At 39.8% G+C, this 16,772-nt stretch overlaps 1 protein-coding gene, 1 long non-coding RNA gene and 17 other non-coding genes across 19 annotated transcripts; 17 read left to right on the forward strand and 2 right to left on the reverse strand.

Annotated features, from left to right (window-relative positions):
* Nucleotides 1-1,132: 1,132 nt before the first annotated feature.
* trnal-caa (transfer RNA leucine (anticodon CAA)) lies at nt 1,133-1,243 on the forward strand. Its single transcript has 2 exons — nt 1,133-1,170; nt 1,198-1,243. It is a non-coding gene; the product is annotated as a tRNA-Leu (tRNA).
* A 113-nt stretch (nt 1,244-1,356) lies between these two features.
* trnal-caa (transfer RNA leucine (anticodon CAA)) lies at nt 1,357-1,467 on the forward strand. The gene is made up of 2 exons: nt 1,357-1,394; nt 1,422-1,467. It is a non-coding gene; the product is annotated as a tRNA-Leu (tRNA).
* Nucleotides 1,468-2,026: 559 nt separating this feature from the next.
* On the forward strand, nt 2,027-2,137 carry trnal-caa (transfer RNA leucine (anticodon CAA)). The gene is made up of 2 exons: nt 2,027-2,064; nt 2,092-2,137. It is a non-coding gene; the product is annotated as a tRNA-Leu (tRNA).
* Nucleotides 2,138-3,144: 1,007 nt separating this feature from the next.
* On the forward strand, nt 3,145-3,255 carry trnal-caa (transfer RNA leucine (anticodon CAA)). Its single transcript has 2 exons — nt 3,145-3,182; nt 3,210-3,255. It is a non-coding gene; the product is annotated as a tRNA-Leu (tRNA).
* Nucleotides 3,256-3,367: 112 nt separating this feature from the next.
* trnal-caa (transfer RNA leucine (anticodon CAA)) lies at nt 3,368-3,478 on the forward strand. Its single transcript has 2 exons — nt 3,368-3,405; nt 3,433-3,478. It is a non-coding gene; the product is annotated as a tRNA-Leu (tRNA).
* Nucleotides 3,479-4,421: 943 nt separating this feature from the next.
* trnal-caa (transfer RNA leucine (anticodon CAA)) lies at nt 4,422-4,532 on the forward strand. The gene is made up of 2 exons: nt 4,422-4,459; nt 4,487-4,532. It is a non-coding gene; the product is annotated as a tRNA-Leu (tRNA).
* Nucleotides 4,533-4,868: 336 nt separating this feature from the next.
* On the forward strand, nt 4,869-4,979 carry trnal-caa (transfer RNA leucine (anticodon CAA)). The gene is made up of 2 exons: nt 4,869-4,906; nt 4,934-4,979. It is a non-coding gene; the product is annotated as a tRNA-Leu (tRNA).
* A 784-nt stretch (nt 4,980-5,763) lies between these two features.
* trnal-caa (transfer RNA leucine (anticodon CAA)) lies at nt 5,764-5,874 on the forward strand. Its single transcript has 2 exons — nt 5,764-5,801; nt 5,829-5,874. It is a non-coding gene; the product is annotated as a tRNA-Leu (tRNA).
* Nucleotides 5,875-6,579: 705 nt separating this feature from the next.
* trnal-caa (transfer RNA leucine (anticodon CAA)) lies at nt 6,580-6,690 on the forward strand. Its single transcript has 2 exons — nt 6,580-6,617; nt 6,645-6,690. It is a non-coding gene; the product is annotated as a tRNA-Leu (tRNA).
* Nucleotides 6,691-7,027: 337 nt separating this feature from the next.
* Nucleotides 7,028-7,138, forward strand: trnal-caa (transfer RNA leucine (anticodon CAA)). Its single transcript has 2 exons — nt 7,028-7,065; nt 7,093-7,138. It is a non-coding gene; the product is annotated as a tRNA-Leu (tRNA).
* Nucleotides 7,139-7,475: 337 nt separating this feature from the next.
* On the forward strand, nt 7,476-7,586 carry trnal-caa (transfer RNA leucine (anticodon CAA)). The gene is made up of 2 exons: nt 7,476-7,513; nt 7,552-7,586. It is a non-coding gene; the product is annotated as a tRNA-Leu (tRNA).
* Nucleotides 7,587-7,699: 113 nt separating this feature from the next.
* Nucleotides 7,700-7,810, forward strand: trnal-uaa (transfer RNA leucine (anticodon UAA)). The gene is made up of 2 exons: nt 7,700-7,737; nt 7,765-7,810. It is a non-coding gene; the product is annotated as a tRNA-Leu (tRNA).
* Nucleotides 7,811-8,593: 783 nt separating this feature from the next.
* On the forward strand, nt 8,594-8,704 carry trnal-caa (transfer RNA leucine (anticodon CAA)). The gene is made up of 2 exons: nt 8,594-8,631; nt 8,659-8,704. It is a non-coding gene; the product is annotated as a tRNA-Leu (tRNA).
* Nucleotides 8,705-9,263: 559 nt separating this feature from the next.
* Nucleotides 9,264-9,374, forward strand: trnal-caa (transfer RNA leucine (anticodon CAA)). The gene is made up of 2 exons: nt 9,264-9,301; nt 9,329-9,374. It is a non-coding gene; the product is annotated as a tRNA-Leu (tRNA).
* A 782-nt stretch (nt 9,375-10,156) lies between these two features.
* Nucleotides 10,157-10,267, forward strand: trnal-caa (transfer RNA leucine (anticodon CAA)). The gene is made up of 2 exons: nt 10,157-10,194; nt 10,222-10,267. It is a non-coding gene; the product is annotated as a tRNA-Leu (tRNA).
* Nucleotides 10,268-10,380: 113 nt separating this feature from the next.
* On the forward strand, nt 10,381-10,491 carry trnal-caa (transfer RNA leucine (anticodon CAA)). The gene is made up of 2 exons: nt 10,381-10,418; nt 10,446-10,491. It is a non-coding gene; the product is annotated as a tRNA-Leu (tRNA).
* A 2,304-nt stretch (nt 10,492-12,795) lies between these two features.
* ppib (peptidylprolyl isomerase B (cyclophilin B)) lies at nt 12,796-16,554 on the reverse strand. The gene is made up of 5 exons (XM_060060542.1): nt 16,327-16,554; nt 15,740-15,853; nt 14,749-14,842; nt 14,058-14,242; nt 12,796-13,243 (listed from the first exon to the last, which is right to left on the reverse strand). The coding sequence occupies exons 1-5, from the start codon at nt 16,459-16,461 to the stop codon at nt 13,121-13,123; spliced, it is 651 nt and encodes a 216-aa protein (XP_059916525.1). The 5' UTR covers nt 16,462-16,554; the 3' UTR covers nt 12,796-13,120.
* On the forward strand, nt 14,241-15,371 carry LOC132464258 (uncharacterized). The gene is made up of 2 exons (XR_009527211.1): nt 14,241-14,501; nt 14,645-15,371. It is a non-coding gene; the product is annotated as an uncharacterized LOC132464258 (long non-coding RNA).
* On the reverse strand, nt 15,208-15,391 carry LOC132465316 (small nucleolar RNA SNORA81). Its single transcript, XR_009527548.1, has one exon. It is a non-coding gene; the product is annotated as a small nucleolar RNA SNORA81 (small nucleolar RNA).
* Nucleotides 16,555-16,772: the final 218 nt, after the last annotated feature.

Genomic DNA, 16,772 nt, shown 5'->3' on the forward strand with positions numbered 1-16,772 from the left:
CTTGCATTACAAATATGTCAGGATGGCCGAGCGGTCTAAAGCGCCAGACTCAAGGATTAATACCTTCCTCAAACCTGAGGTTTCTGGTCTCTAATTGGAGGCGTGGGTTCGAATCACTCTTCTTACAACTTTTGTCAATCTTCAGTTTCATAAATTATTGTTCAAATGACTAGATTTACTAGGTTCATTTCTTGCGTTATTTGAGTTTCATTTAGAATCGCTACTAGTTTTTTGGAGTTGTCAGAATGTCAGAGCGGTCTTTGGCGCCAGACTCAAGGATTACCACCTTCCTCAAAGCTGAGGTTTCTGGTCTCCATTTGGAGGCGTGGGTTCAAATCCCACTTCTGACAACATTTGTATATGGTCAGTTTTAAAAATCATTGTTCAATTTGCTACAATTATAAGGTACATTTATTGAGTCATTAGAGCTTAATGTGGACTCTCTACTAGCTTTGTATTGTTGTCAGGATGGCCGAGCGGTCTAAGGCGCCAGACACAAGGATTACTACCTTCCTCAAACCTGAGGTTTATAGTCTCCAACTAGAGGCGTGGGTTCAAATCCCGCTTCTGACAACCTCATTAATACTTCAGTTTCATAAATTATTGTTCAAATAACTATAATTATATGGTTAATTTCTTGAGTCATTTTAAGTTAATTTAGACTCTCTACTTGCATTAAAAATATGTCAGGATGGCCGAGCTGTCTAAAGCGCCAGACTCAAGGATTAATACCTTCCTCAAATCTGAGGTTTCTGGTCTCTAATTGGAGGCGTGGGTTCGAATCCCCCTTAATACAACTTTTGTCAATCTTCAGTTTCATAAATTATTGTTCAAATTACTAGATTTACTAGGTTCATTTCTTGCGATATTTGAGTTTCATTTAGAATCGCTACTTGTTTTTTGGAGTTGTCAGAATGTCAGAGCGGTCTTTGGCGCCAGACTCAAGGATTACTACCTTCCTCAAATCTGAGGTTTATAGTCTCCAACTGGAGGTGTGGGTTCAAATCCCACTTCTGACAACCTATTTAAAACTTCAATTTCATAAATTATTGTTCAAATAACTATAATTATATGGTTAATTTCTTGAGTCATTTTAAGTTAATTTAGACTCTCTACTTTGCATTAGGCAGTTGTCAGGATGGCCGAGTGGTCTAAGGCGCCAGACTCAAGGATTACTGCCTTCCTCAAATCTGAGGTTTCTGGTCTCCAACTGGAGGCGTGGGTTCAAATCCCACTTCGGACAATTTTTTTAAATATTCAGTTTTAAAAAAACATTGTTCAACTTGCAACAATTATAAGGTACATTTCTTGAGTAATTAGAGCTTAATTTGGGCTCTCTACTTGATTTTACAAGTTGTCAGGATGGCCGAGCGGTCTAAGGCGCCAGACTCAAGGATTACCACCTTCCTCAAAGCTGAGGTTTCTGGTCTCCAATTGGAGGCGTGGGTTCAAATCCCACTTCTGACAACATTTTTATATGGTCAGTTTTAAAAATCATTGTTCAACTTGCTACAATTATAATGTACATTTCTTGAGTCATTAGAGCTTAATGTGGACTCTCTACAAGCTTTATATTGGTGTCAGGATGGCCGAGCGGTCTAAAGCGCCAGACTCAAGGATTAATACCTTCCTCAAACCTGAGGTTTCTGGTCTCTAATTGGAGGCGTGGGTTCGAATCCCACTTCTTACAACTTTTGTCAATCTTCAGTATCATAAATTATTGTTCAAATGACTAGATTTACTAGGTTCATTTCTTGCGCTATTTTAGTTTCATTTAGAATCGCTACTTGTTTTTTGGAGTTGTCAGAATGTCAGAGCGGTCTTTGGCGCCAGACTCAAGGATTACTACCTTCCTCAAATCTGAGGTTTATGGTCTCCAACTGGAGGAGTGGGTTCAAATCCCACTTCTGACAACCTATTTAAAACTTCAATTTCATAAATTATTGTTCAAATAACTATAATTATATGGTTAATTTCTTGAGTCATTTTAAGTTAATTTAGACTCTCTACTTTGCATTAAACAGATGTCAGGATGGCCGAGCGGTCTAAGGCGCCAGACTCAAGGATTACTACCTTCCTCAAATCTGAGGTTTCTGGACTCCAACTGGAGGCGTGGGTTCAAATCCCACTTCTGACATCATATTTATATGGTCAGTTTTAAAAATCATTGTTCAACTTGCCACAATTATAAGGTACATTTCTTGAGTCATTAGAGCTTAATGTGGACTCTCTACTAGATATTTATTGTTGTCAGGATGGAAGAGCGGTCTAAGGCGCTAGACACAAGGTTTATTATACCTTCCTCAAACCTGAGGTTTATAGTCTCCAACTAGAGGCGGGGGTTCAAATCCCGCTACTGACAACCTTTTTAATGCTTCAGTTTCATAAATTATTGTTCAAATAACTATAATTATATGGTTAATTTCTTGAGTCATTTTAAGTTAATTTAGACTCTCTACTTGTATTAAATATATGTCAGGATGGCCGAGCGGTCTAAGGCGCCAGACACAAGGATTACTACCTTCCACAAACCTGAGCTTCATTGTCTCCAACTAGAGGCGTGGGTTCAAATCCCGCTTCTGACAACCTCATTAATACTTCAGTTTCATAAAATATTGTTCAAATAACTATAATTATATGGTTAATTTCTTGAGTCATTTTAAGTTAATTTAGACTCTCTACTTGCAAAACAAATATGTCAGGATGGCCGAGCGGTCTAAAGTGCCAGACTCAAGGATTAATACCTTCCTCAAACCTGAGGTTTCTGGTCTCTAATTGGAGGCGTGGGTTCGAATGCCCCGTCTTACAACTTTGGTCAATCTTCAGTTTCATAAATTATTGTTCAAATGACTAGATTTACTAGGTTCATTTCTTGCGTTATTTGAGTTTAATTTAGAATCGCTACTTGTTTTGTGGAGTTGTCAGAATGTCAGAGCGGTCTTTGGCGCCAGACTCAAGGATTACTACCTTCCTCAAATCTGAGGTTTATGGTCTCCAACTGGAGGTGTGGGTTCAAATCCCACTTCTGACAACCTATTTAAAACTTCAATTTCATAAATTATTGTTCAAATAACTATAATTATATGGTTAATTTCTTAAGTCATTTTAAGTTAATTTAGACTCTCTACTTTGCATCAGACAGATGTCAGGATGGCCGAGCGGTCTAAGGCGCCAGACTCAAGGATTTTTACCTTCCTCAAATCTGAGGTTTCTGGTCTCCAACTGGAGGCGTGGGTTCAAATCCCACATCTGACATCATATTTATATGGTCAGTTTTAAAAATCATTGTTCAACTTGCAACAATTATAAGGTACATTTCTTGAGTAATTGGAGCTTAATTTGGACTCTCTACTTGATTGTGTAAGTTGTCAGGATGGCCGAGCGGTCTAAGGTGCCAGACTCAAGGATTAACACCATCCTCAAAGCTGAGGTTTCTGGTCTCCAATTGGAGGCGTGGGTTCAAATCCCAGTTCTGACAATATTTTTATATGGTCAGTTTTAAAAATCATTGTTCAACTTGCTACAATTATAAGGTACATTTCTTGAGTCATTAGAGCTTAATGTGGACTCTCTACTAGATATTTATTGTTGTCAGGATGGAAGAGCGGTCTAAGGCGCCAGACAGAAGGATTACTACCTTCCACAAACCTGAGGTTCTTAGTCTCCAACTAGAGGCGTGGGTTCAAATCCCGCTTCTGACAACCTCATTAATACATCAGTTTCATAAATTATTGTTCAAATAACTATAATTATATGGTTAATTTCTTGAGTCATTTTAAGTTAATTTAGACTCTCTACTTGCATTTAAATAATGTCAGGATGGCCGAGCGGTCTAAAGCGCCAGACTCAATGATTAATATCTTCCTCAAACCTGAGGTTTCTGGTCTCTAATTGGAGGCGTGGGTTCGAATCCCTCTTCTTACAACTTTTGTCAATCTTCAGTTTCATAAATTATTGTTCAAATGACTAGATTTACTAGGTTCATTTCTTGCGTTATTTGAGTTTCATTTAGAATCGCTACTTGTTTTTTAGAGTTGTCAGAATGTCAGAGCGGTCTTTGGCGCCAGGCTCAAGGATTACTACCTTCCTCAAATCTGAGGTTTATGGTCTCCAACTGGAGGTGTGGGTTCAAATCCCACTTCTGACAACCTATTTAAAACTTCAATTTCATAAATTATTGCTCAAATAACTATAATTATATGGTTAATTTCTTGAGTCATTTTAAGTTAATTTAGACTCTCTACTTTGCATTAGACAGATGTCAGGATGGCCGAGCGGTCTAAGGCGCCAGACTCAAGGATTACTACCTTCATATTTATATGGTCAGTTTTAAAAATCATTGTTCAACTTGCAACAATTATAAGGTACATTTCTTGAGTAATTGGAGCTTAATTTGGACTCTCTACTTGATTGTGAAAGTTGTCAGGATGGCCGAGCGGTCTAAGGCGCCAGACTCAAGGAATAACACCTTCCTCAAAGCTGAGGTTTCTGGTCTCCAATTGGAGGCGTGGGTTCAAATCCCACTTCTGACAACATATTTATATGGTCAGTTTTAAAAATCATTGTTCAACTTGCTACAATTATAAGGTATATTTCTTGAGTCATTAGAGCTTAATGTGGACTCTCTACTAGCTTTATATTGTTGTCAGGATGGTCGAGCGGTCTAAGGCGCCAGACACAAGGATTACTACCATCCTCAAACCTGAGGTTTATAGTCTCCAACTAGAGGCGTGGGTTCAAATCCCGCTTCTGACAACCTCATTAATACTTCAGTTTCATAAATTATTGTTCAAATAACTATAATTATATGGTTAATTTCTTGAGTCATTTTAAGTTAATTTAGACTCTCTACTTTGCATTAAACAGATGTCAGGATGGCCGAGCGGTCTAAGGCGCCAGACTCAAGGATTACTACCTTCCTCAAATCTGAGGTTTCTGGTCTCCAACTGGAGGCGTGGGTTCAAATCCCACTTCTGACATCATATTTATATGGTCAGTTTTAAAAATCATTGTTCAACTTGCTACAATTATAAGGTACATTTCTTGAGTCATTAGAGCTTAATGTGGACTCTCTACTAGATATTTATTGTTGTGAGGATGGCCGAGCAGTCTAAGGCGTCAGACACAAGGATTACCACCTTCCTCAAATCTGTGGTTTCTGGTCTCCAACTGGAGGTGTGGGTTCAAATCCCACTTCTGACAACTTTTTTAAATATTCCGTTTTAAAAAATCTTTGTTCAACTTGCTACAATTATAAGGTACATTTCTTGAGTCATTAGAGCTTAATGTGGACTCTCTACTAGCTTTATATTGTTCTCAGGATGGCCGAGCGGTCTAAGGCGCCAGACACAAGGATTACTACCTTCCACAAACCTGAGGTTTATAGTCTCCAACTAGAGGCGTGGGTTCAAATCCCGCTACTGATAAGCTTATTAATGCTTCAGTTTCATAAATTATTGTTCAAATAACTATAATTATATGGTTAATTTCTTGAGTCATTTTAAGTTAATTTAGACTCTCTACTTTGCAGTAGTCAGATGTCTGGATGGCCGAGTGGTCTAAGGCGCCAGACTCAAGGATTACTATGTTCCTCAAATCTGAGGTTTCAGGTCTCCAACTGGAGGCGTGTGTTCAAATCCCACTTCTGACAACGTTTTTAAATATTCAGTTTTAAAAAATCATTGTTCAACTTGCAACAATTATAAGGTACATTTCTTGAGTAATTGGAGCTTAATTTGGACTCTCTACTTGATTTTGAAAGTTGTCAGGATGGCCGAGCGGTCTAAGGCGCCAGACTCAAGGATTACCACCTTCCTCAAAGCTGAGGTTTCTGGTCTCCAATTGGAGGCGTGGGTTCAAATCCCACTTCTGACAACATTTGTATATGGTCAGTTTTAAAAATCATTGTTCAATTTGCTACAATTATAAGGTACATTTATTGAGTCATTAGAGCTTAATGTGGACTCTCTACTAGCTTTGTATTGTTGTCAGGATGGCCGAGCGGTCTAAGGCGCCAGACACAAGGATTACTACCCTCCTCAAACCTGAGGTTTATAGTCTCCAACTAGAGGCGTGGGTTCAAATCCCGCTTCTGACAACCTCATTAATACTTCAGTTTCATAAATTATTGTTCAAATAACTATAATTATATGGTTAATTTCTTGAGTCATTTTAAGTTAATTTAGACTCTCTACTTGCATTAAAAAAATGGCAGGATGGCCGAGCGGTCTAAAGCGAATTACAACTTTTGTCAATCTTCAGTTTCATGAATTATTGTTCAAATGACTAGATTTACTAGGTTCATTTCTTGCGTTATTTGAGTTTCATTTAGAATCGCTACTTGTTTTTTGGAGTTGTCAGAATGTCAGAGCGGTCTTTGGCGCCAGACTCAAGGATTACTACCTTCCTCAAATCTGAGGTTTATGGTCTCCAACTGGAGGTGTGGGTTCAAATCCCACTTCTGACAACCTATTTAAAACTTCAATTTCATAAATTATTGTTCAAATAACTATAATTATATGGTTAATTTCTTGAGTCATTTTAAGTTAATTTAGACTCTCTACTTTGCATTAGACAGATGTCAGGATGGCCGAGCGGTCTAAGGCGCCTGACTCAAGGATTACTACATTCCTCAAATCTGAGGTTTCTGGTCTCCAACTGGAGGCGTGGGTTCAAATCCCACTTCTGACATCATATTTATATGGTCAGTTTTAAAAATCATTGTTCAACTTGCTACAATTATAAGGTACATTTCTTGAGTCATCAGAGCTTAATGTGGACTCTCTACTAGATATTTATAGTTGTCAGGATGGAAGAGCGGTCTAAGGCGCTAGACACAAGGATTATTATACCTTCCTCAAACCTGAGGTTTATAGTCTCCAACTAGTGGCATGGGTTCAAATCCTGCTACTGTCAACCTTATTAATGCTTCAGTTTCATAAATTATTGTTCAAATAACTATAATTATATGGTTAATTTCTTGAGTCATTTTAAGTTAATTTAGACTCTCTACTTGTATTAAATATATGTCAGGATGGCCGAGCGGTCTAAGGCGCCAGACTCAAGGAACACTACCTTCCTCAAATCTGAGGTTTCTGGTCTCCAACTGGAGGCGTGGGTTCAAACCCCACTTCTGACAACTTTTTTAAATATTCCGTTTTAAAAAATCATTGTTCAACTTGCTACAATTATAAGGTACATTTCTTGAGTCATTAGAGCTTAATGTGGACTCTATACTAGATTTTAATTGTTGTGAGGATGGCCGAGCAGTCTAAGGAGTCAGACTCAAGGATTACTACCTTCCTCAAATCTGAGGTTTATGGTCTCCAACTGGAGGAGTGGGTTCAAATCCCACTTCTGACAACCTATTTAAAACTTCCATTTCATAAATTATTGTTCAAATAACTATAATTATATGGTTAATTTCTTGAGTCATTTTAAGTTAATTTATACTCTCTACTTTGTATTAGTCAGATGTCAGGATGGCCGAGTGGTCTAAGGCGCCAGACTCAAGGATTACTACCTTCCTCAAATCTGAGGTTTCTGGTCTCCATCTGGAGGCGTGGGTTCAAATCCCACTTCTGACAACTTTTTTAAATATTCAGTTCTAAAAAATCATTGTTCAACTTGCAACAATTATAAGGTACATTTCTTGAGTAATTGGAGCTTAATTTGGACTCTCTACTTGTTTTTGAAAGTTGTCAGGATGGGCGAGCGGTCTAAGGCGCCAGACTTAAGGATTACCACCTTCCTCAAAGCTGAGGTTTCTGGTCTCCAATTGGAGGCGTGGGTTCAAATCCCACTTCTGACAAAATTTTTATATGGTCAGTTTTAAAAATCATTGTTCAACTTGCTACAATTATAAGGTACATTTCTTGAGTCATTAGAGCTTAATGTGGACTCTCTACTAGCTTTATATTGTTGTCAGGATGGCCGAGCGGTCTAAGGCGCCAGACACAAGGATTACTACCTTCCTCAAACCTGAGGTTTATAGTCTCCAACTAGAGGCGTGGGTTCAAATCCCGCTTTTGACAACCTCATTAATACTTCAGTTTCATAAATTATTGTTCAAATAACTATAATTATATGGTTAATTTCTTGAGTCATTTTAAGTTAATTTAGACTCTCTACTTGCATTAAACAAATGTCAGGATGGCCGAGCGGTCTAAAGCGCCAGACTCAAGGATTAATACCTTCCTCAAACCTGAGGTTTCTGGTCTCTAATTGGAGGCGTGGGTTCGAATCCCACGTCTTACAACTTTTGTCAATCTTCAGTTTCATATATTATTGTTCAAATGACTAGATTTACTAGGTTCATTTCTTGCGTTATTTGAGTTTCATTTAGAATCGCTACTTGTTTTTTGGAGTTGTCAGAATGTCAGAGCGGTTTTAGGCGCCAGACTCAAGGATTACTACCTTCCTCAAATCTGAGGTTTATGGTCTCCATCTGGAGGAGTGGGTTCAAATCCCATTTCTGACAACCTATTTAAAACTTCAATTTCATAAATTATTGTTCAAATAACTATAATTATATGGTTAATTTCTTGAGTCATTTTAAATTAATTTAGACTCTCTACTTTGCATTAGACAAATCGTCAGGATGGCCGAGCGGTCTAAGGCGCCAGACTCAAGGATTACTACCTTCCTCAAATCTGAGGATTCTGGTCTCCAACTGGAGGCGTGGGTTCAAATCCCACTTCAGACATCATATTTATATGGTCAGTTTTAAAAATCATTGTTCAACTTGCTACAATTATAAGGTACATTTCTTGAGTCATTAGAGCTTAATGTGGACTCTCTACTACCTTTTGTTTGTTGTCAGGATGGCAGAGTGGTCTATGGCGCCAGACTCATGGATTAATACCTTCCTCAAACCTGAGGTTTATAGTCTCTAACTAGAGGCGTGGGTTCAATTCCCGCTTCTGACAACGTTTTTTATGCTTCAGTTTCATAAATTATTGTTCAATTAACTATAATTATATGGTTAATTCCTTGAGTCATTTTAAGTTAATTTAGACTCTCTATTTGCATTAAAAATATGTCAGGTTGGCCGAGCGGTCTAAGGCGCCAGACTCAAGGATCACTACCTTCCTCAAATCTGAGGTTTCTGGTCTCCAACTGGAGGAGTTGGTTCAAATCCTACTTCTGACAACTATTTTAAACATTCCGTTTTAAAAAATCATTGTTCAACTTGCTACAATTATAAGGTACATTTCTTGAGTAATTGGAGCTTAATTTGGACGCTCTACTTGATTTTTCACGTTGTCAGGATGGCCGAGTGGTCTTAGGCGCCAGACTCAAGGATTACCACCTTCCTCAAAGCTGAGGTTTCTGGGCTCCAATTGGAGGCGTGGGTTCAAATCCCATTTCTGACAGTATTTTTATATGGTCAGTTTTAAAAATCATTGTTCAACTTGCTACAATTATAAGGTACATTTCTTGAGTCATTAGAGCTTAATGTGGACTCTCTACTAGTTTTTAATTGTTGTCAGGATGGCCGAGCGGTCTTTGGAGCCACACTCAAGGTTTACTACCTTCCTCAAACCTGAGGTTTATGGTCTCCAACTCGAGATGTGGGTTCAAATCCCACTTCTGACAACCTTTTTAAAACTTCAGTTTCATAAATTATTGTTCAAATAACTATAATTATATGGTTAATTTCTTGAGTCAATTTAGGTTAGTTTAGACTCTCTACTAGGATAATAAAAATGTCAGGATGGCTGGGTGGTCTAAGGCGCCAGACTCAAGGCTTAATACCTGCCTCAAAGCAGAGGTTGCTGGTCTCTAATTGGAGGCGTGGGGTCAAATCCCACTTCAGACAACTTCTGTCAATCTTCAGTTTCATAAATTATTGTTCAAATGACTAGATTTACTAGGTTCATTTCTTGCGTTATTTTAGTTTCTTTTAGAATCGCTACTTGTATTTTGGTGTTGTCAGAATGTCAGAGCGGCCTTAGGCGCCAGACTCAAGGATTACTACCTTCCTCAAATCTGAGGTTTATGGTCTCCAACTGGAGGAGTGGGTTCAAATCCCACTTCTGACAACCTATTTAAAACTTCAATTTCATAAATTATTGTTCAAATAACTATCATTATATGGTTAATTTCTTGAGTCATTTTAAGTTTATTTAGACTCTCTACTTTGCATTAGACAGATGTCAGGATGGCCGAGCGGTCTAAGGCGCCAGACTCAAGGATTATTACCTACCTCAATTCTGAGGTTTCTGGTCTCCAACTGGAGGCGTGGGTTCAAATCCCACTTCTGACAACTATATTAAATATTCAGTTTTAAAAAATCATTGTTCAACTTGCTACAATTATAAGGTACATTTCTTGAGTAATTGAAGCTTAATTTGGACTCTCTACTTAATTTTGCAAGTTGTCAGGATGGCCGAGTGGTCTAAGGCGCCAGAATCAAGTCTTAATACCTACCTCAAAGCTGAGGTTTCTGGTCTCTAATTGGAGGTGTGGGTTCAAATCCCACTTCTGACTACTTTTGTCAATCTTCAGTTTCATAAATTATTGTTCAAATTGCTAGATTTACTAGGTTCATTTCTTGCGTTATTTTAGTTTCATTTAGAATCGCTACTTGTTTTTTTGAGTTGTCAGAATGTCCGAGCGGTCTTAGGCGCCAGACTCATGGATTAATACCTTCCTCAAACCTGAGGTTTATGGTCTCCAATTGGAGTCGTGGGTTCAAATCCCGCTTCTGACAACTATTTTAAATCTTCAGTTTCATAAATTATTGTTCAAATAACTATAATACTATAATTATATGGTTCATTTCTTGATTCATTTTAAGTTTATTTAGACTCTCTACTTGCTTTAGATAGATGTCAGAATGGCCGAGCTGCTTTAGGTGCCAGACTGTAGGATTAATAGCCTACCTTCCTCAAATCTGGGGTTTCTAGTCTCTAACTGGAGGCGTGGGTTCAAATCACTCTATTGACAAACTTTTAAAAACTTCACTTTTATAAATCATTATACATTTATAAATCATTGTACATTTCTAAGGTTTTTAAACTCAAGTTAGACACTCCACTACCCAGTCGTCAGGATGGCCTAGAGGTCTAAAAGGCGAGAGACGCAAGATTTACTGCCATCTACAAATCTGTTGTTTCTGGTCTCCAACTGGAGGAGTGGGAGCCCAGTTCTGACGGATCTCATTGACATTGCATGCGGTGATCCTGAAATGTATTGTTGGCTCCGTCTCTTGCGTTCAGAAGTTGAGAATTTTTTTACTTTTCAGGCAGTGCCGGATCTGTCAGCCAATCAGATCGCGGTTATGCAAATACACTCCACGAGTTTTACTGGATCCATTTTGCTTTATCATGCAGGAAGAAGCAGGAAAAATCTGGCCGTTAGGCCTATATACTTTTAAAGAAATGTGGAATAATAGGATTGTTTTTAGTCACCTGTTGTTTGTGTGCTTTTTTGTATTAATATCCACACATTGGCTTTGAAGAGGGAGGCGATTTGATTGGCTGCAGTATGCGTCTACAAAGACTGGTCCCCTATCCGTCAGACACGCCCTCGGCAATCCGCCGACGGACGCATGTAGTGACATCATGGCGTTGCGTTCGGTGTGGCCGTACGCCACTCGAATTAATGCTAAATTGGAGGTTTCTGGTCTCCGACTTGAGGCATAAGTTCAAATCCCACTGCTGACAATTAATTTTAAACTTCAGCCTTAAATATGTCATAACATGGACTACATAGCTAAGACACACTGTATATAGCAGCGCACTCTGTCCATGACCGTCGGTTCACTCAAACAGAGGAGCTCGTTCTTTTTTAGCAATTCCATCCTAATGACCAGCACCCTCCCTCTGGCCTCATAGATTGCTGCCTATGGCCTTATATATTATATAAATACAGACATTGAAAGAACAGGATAAAGATTTTTTCATTTGAGCGATTAATGCATTGGCTAAATATAAACATTAATAACTCAAATAAATGATTAGAACTCCCATTTCTCTTTAAAAGTCTCTCTAAACGTACTTAAAGTGCAGATGGTCAGCCATGGAGCTTGTAGGAATCGGTTGCTGAAAAGATTATGAACTAATGTGTTTTAATATATGCCAGCATGATCTTACTGGCACCACGAATAGAAAAGAAAATGTTTGATAGGCCTATGATTGAGTTGTCTTTTAAGAAAATGTTACTCAGATCCACTACAACACTACATTAATTTGACATTTTGATTAGTTTAAAGATTATTCTGCTCAGTTCAGTTTATGTTCATGTCTCAAGACGGGAGAGTAGACTGAACTCTATCCTATGCTACACAATATTATGCACTTGAAAATATATGGGCATCATACAAGTGATCTATGTTTCTGCAAGGTTTAGTGAGGACCATTATGTCAGAATTTAATTATGCTGAACCACATCCGCCTGTCCGTCCTTGTAATGAATCGGATCCACATGGCGAAATGGAATTATAGCCTACACCGGAAGATTATCTAAATATATAGGCCCACCACATGGTAAATGCTTATTAAACATTAGACATGTCACAAGCAGACATCTAAGAAAATACGTGAGGGAGTCAGGGAGTCAGAATAGGAATTTGGTTATTCATGTTAGATAATGTGCGCACTTCACTGCAGTTTCCTAGTAGCCTGATGCTGTGTAAGCGCGACCCCTAGAGGACATTTCACGTCATATGGTTATTTTAGTGCACTTACAAGTAGAAATGGGGAGGTAGCGTTGTTGCTCCGAAAAATATATAAGGAACTATACCCTTCCAGAATAAATACAGTAAATCATAACGATTCAGTCGGCACCAAATCAAGTTAAGTAACCTTTATTCAAGATTTCCTTATTTTATTACAAAAAACCAATCGCAAGAACAGCTTGGAATTGCAACTTGGAATGATTGTTGGGGAAAACTGAAAATGGACCCAAACCTTGTGGTTTTGAAATCTTGGCTGCGATTTTTGTTCTGCCGCATTTAAAAAGAAGGCACCTCCTTCTTCATCCTCATGATGACCACGGCCCCCCTCTTCATCAGGACACACAACGGGTCTGGCGTCAATTCCAAAGCGGCCAGCACCCGATCTCCTCTTCCCTCCCCTGCACACAGTGCCGTTTAATGTGATGCTTCAGTAGTGCTCTACTCCTTGGCCACCGCGTAGGGCTTGTCCACATCGATCTTGCCAGAGTCGCGGATGGAGACCTCGAGGAGGGGCTTGTCCCTGCTGTCCGTCTTGGTGGCCTCAATCCTCTTCACAACATCCTGAAAGAAAAAGGATAATGAATGGAGGCTCCCACCAAGAACAACCACGAGCGGAGGCGGAAACAAAGGGCCAATATGGTTGGTGCAAACTTTTATCCAAAGAGACTTGCAAAAAGTACATTTGTCAGAAATAAACATATCGCTGTTGGTACAGTAAGGATGTTCATAGAAACAAGTGCCAAGCACTAACAAATGCAAGGTTAACCCATTTAACCAAAGATATCTAGGATAAGATGCTACACAACGCCAGGTACTATTTTCTTAAAAGGCACCCAGTGCAACTTTATGTAAACATTCAATGAAAAATAAACATTCAATTTCTAGTCTTTTTTACACGTAGTAAGTTTCAATAACTCCATACCATTACATATCGACATTCAAGGAGCAAAGATGAGACGTCGTTGTGTGGTGAGAACTGATAGAAAATCGTAAACAACAACAATCGCCGGTGGGGAGAAGCCATTTTTCCATTGACTGGAAGCCTGCTTTATTTATTGTAGGTTACAAAAAAGAAAGAAAATGGCGGCATTGTTGTTGTTATCGATTTTGTATCAGTTCTCACCACACAACGACGTCTCATCTTTGCTGCTTAAATGTCGGTATGTAATGGTATGGAGTTATTGAAACTTACTACGTGTAAAAAAGACTAGAAATTGAATGTTTATTTTTAAGCCTCGAAAGTTGCACTGGGTGCCTTTAAGGTATAAAGTGTCTGAATGCAGATTTGTAGCACCAATACTAGTTAATCATCAGGTTGTCAAATGATTAAGCCTGTACAAATCGGGTTATGGTTCAGTAATAACAAGACACTCACAAAGCCCTCCAGGATCTTTCCAAAGACCACGTGCTTTCCGTCCAGCCAGGGAGTCTGGATGGTGGTGATGAAGAACTGGGAGCCGTTGGTGTCCTTGCCGGCGTTGGCCATGCTCAGCCAGCCCTTGCCGTAGTGCTTCAGCTTGAAGTTCTCATCGGGGAAGCGGTCTCCGTAGATGCTCTTGCCTAGAACACGGGGAGTCAAGGAATCGTTGTCAGTATTGAGAATAAAAACGATTCTACACCTAGGACTAGGCTCGGAAACACAAGACTAATAACCACGCCCCACCCCGTAACAGGTACTACTTGATTTGTTGTTGCAGTTTAACACTATTTGAATAGAAGGGCGAGGTGTATCCTCCAGGATTTGTTTAATGTGCTCCTGTGAGCACCATAATATAACAAATAATATTTAGCAAGCACATTTGGTACGCCACCCACATTGGTTTGCCAATGACTTTAGTGCAAATATAGTTTTGCTGTATCCATCCCGACATATGCATTTTATGACACTGCTGCTTATGTTCTACACAATCAATTAGTCTACTTTCTATTAATAAATCACTTGTTTAGGCTTCATACATATAGCCATTCAAGACCTTACGCCACAACAATTTCTATTGTGGAGCAGACGGCTACATTACATTATACACATGCAGGGGCATCAAGAGGAGCGCTAAGCTGGGCTTTACCTCCAGTGCCATCACCCCTGGTGAAGTCTCCACCCTGGATCATAAAGTCCTTGATGACACGATGGAATTTGCTGCCTTTGTAGCCGAATCCTTTCTGTAAAGAACAATGAGTTGTTCAATGTGTTTAACTCAAGCTATGAATACAATCGATCATTATTCGAGTAGGGATGAGAGGAAATAGTAAAACAATTGAAGGGAGATTAATTTATGGAGGTGACGTGACATAATGACATCATGTGGCCTACTTAAAACTGTATGGTAAGTTTACTTATTAAGGATTAAGATGACTGCCATTGAACTTGACATTTATAAATCAAGCATGAACCCAGAATGAGGCCAGCAGGTTCACAGCACGCTACATTATACAGTCCATTAGTAGTAGTAGTAGTAGTAGTAGTAGTTGGTGTCCAAACAACACCCAAGATAAGAAACAATAGTTGTTTCAAGGCCTACATTTTGCAATGTTGCACAGCATCTTGAGCCAAGGGATACTGGACATTAAGAAAGAGGTCCTCCCAAGCCTAACTTTCGACACCGTGCTTACGCTCTCCTTCCTTGGTGTACCCATGCTTACACGGCCACAAGAGCTAGGCATCAAAGCCTTGACTGTCGCAGTTTTAGCAGGGTGCTTTAAAAAGAAGGGTATATACACAATAAAATTCCAATAGACTGTTCAAAACTATGCATTTGACTTGGGCGTCTTTGCTTTATCTTCCAGCAATTTGTTTATTTATTTTTAAATAATGGATTTATCAGTTATACAACATTTTCGGTCAAATACTAAATGCTAGTATAACCAAGTACTCCAATGCAATTAGGGGATTTTTTAAATTTCATCAGATTTTCCATCCATAACTAGAACAAAAGCATGCAAGGCAGTTTACATTCAGAAACCCAGTTCAAGGAGTCCGTAATACAGGTCATAATTTTGAGAGAAACCCCTGCATAAGACTAATCTCCTCCTAGTGGTCTCAGACGGGTCTCTCCTTACCTCCCCTGTGGCCAATGCGACAAAGTTCTCCACAGTTTTGGGAACGGTCTTCCCAAACACTCCAATCACAATTCTTCCCACTTCCTCATCTCCAATGTTCATATCAAAGTACACCTGAAAAGGAAACACAAATGTGTTTAACATATTAGTTCTGATCCTAAATAAAAAGGACATCTGCCAACATGCTGAACATGCTTGCAGGTTTGCAGTATGTATACGTGGCCAACAGAGCCGCAGCAACGGGGAGCAGTCTGGGCCTGACCGGGACACAACCTGCAACCAAGAGCTTAATTTCCCCATCAATAAACATCTGGACTAGCAGGAACGCAGATATATACGTGAGAAACCCTCACTTTGAATTTTAAACAACCAGGACGCCATAAAATCAGTGCATGCAGCAACCGCCTAGCGCTTGACAGGCGGCTAGCCAACAGCTAGCAACGGCGTAGACACACACTGGTGTTTAGGCCAACACGGAGCTAGCCTCAGACGCGGAGCTCCGCCGTGGAGCCCTGACGGCGGGGCTTGGCTAGCTGGCTCTGGTTGATCCGCACCGACCGCCACTAGCTTAGCAAGGCGGCGCATACCTTCGCGGTGACTTTAGGCCCCTTCTTCTTTTCATCGGCGTCGGAACCGCTCGGGAAGAGAAGGAAAACCACCGATCCCACAATGAGCGTGGCAGCAACTAGGAACTTCATTCTCCTCTCGCAGATCCTGACCATTAACGAGGAAAAAGGAGCTGCCGAACGACGGCCTATTTATCCTACTGTGTGTCGGGTGTCGGGGGTGGAGACTGCAGCGACGGGCAGGGTCTGAAGCAGCGGTCTGCTCTTCCTGATGGATGCCCAATCTGGCAGTGTTGCCAGATTGGGCCAGAATTCCCAACACTGGCTGAAGCCCGCTGCAGACAGATTGGGCGGGAAATTTGACCCAATCTGGCAACACTGCTCATAGTGGCGTGGCTTTCCGGGACCAGACACACGCATGTTGCACTGATTGGTTCGTCTCTTTGAGCATTCAAGCCAATCAAAGG

Source organism: Gadus macrocephalus, chromosome 9, assembly GCF_031168955.1.
Source record: "Gadus macrocephalus chromosome 9, ASM3116895v1".
Classification (NCBI taxonomy): Eukaryota; Metazoa; Chordata; class Actinopteri; order Gadiformes; family Gadidae; genus Gadus; species Gadus macrocephalus.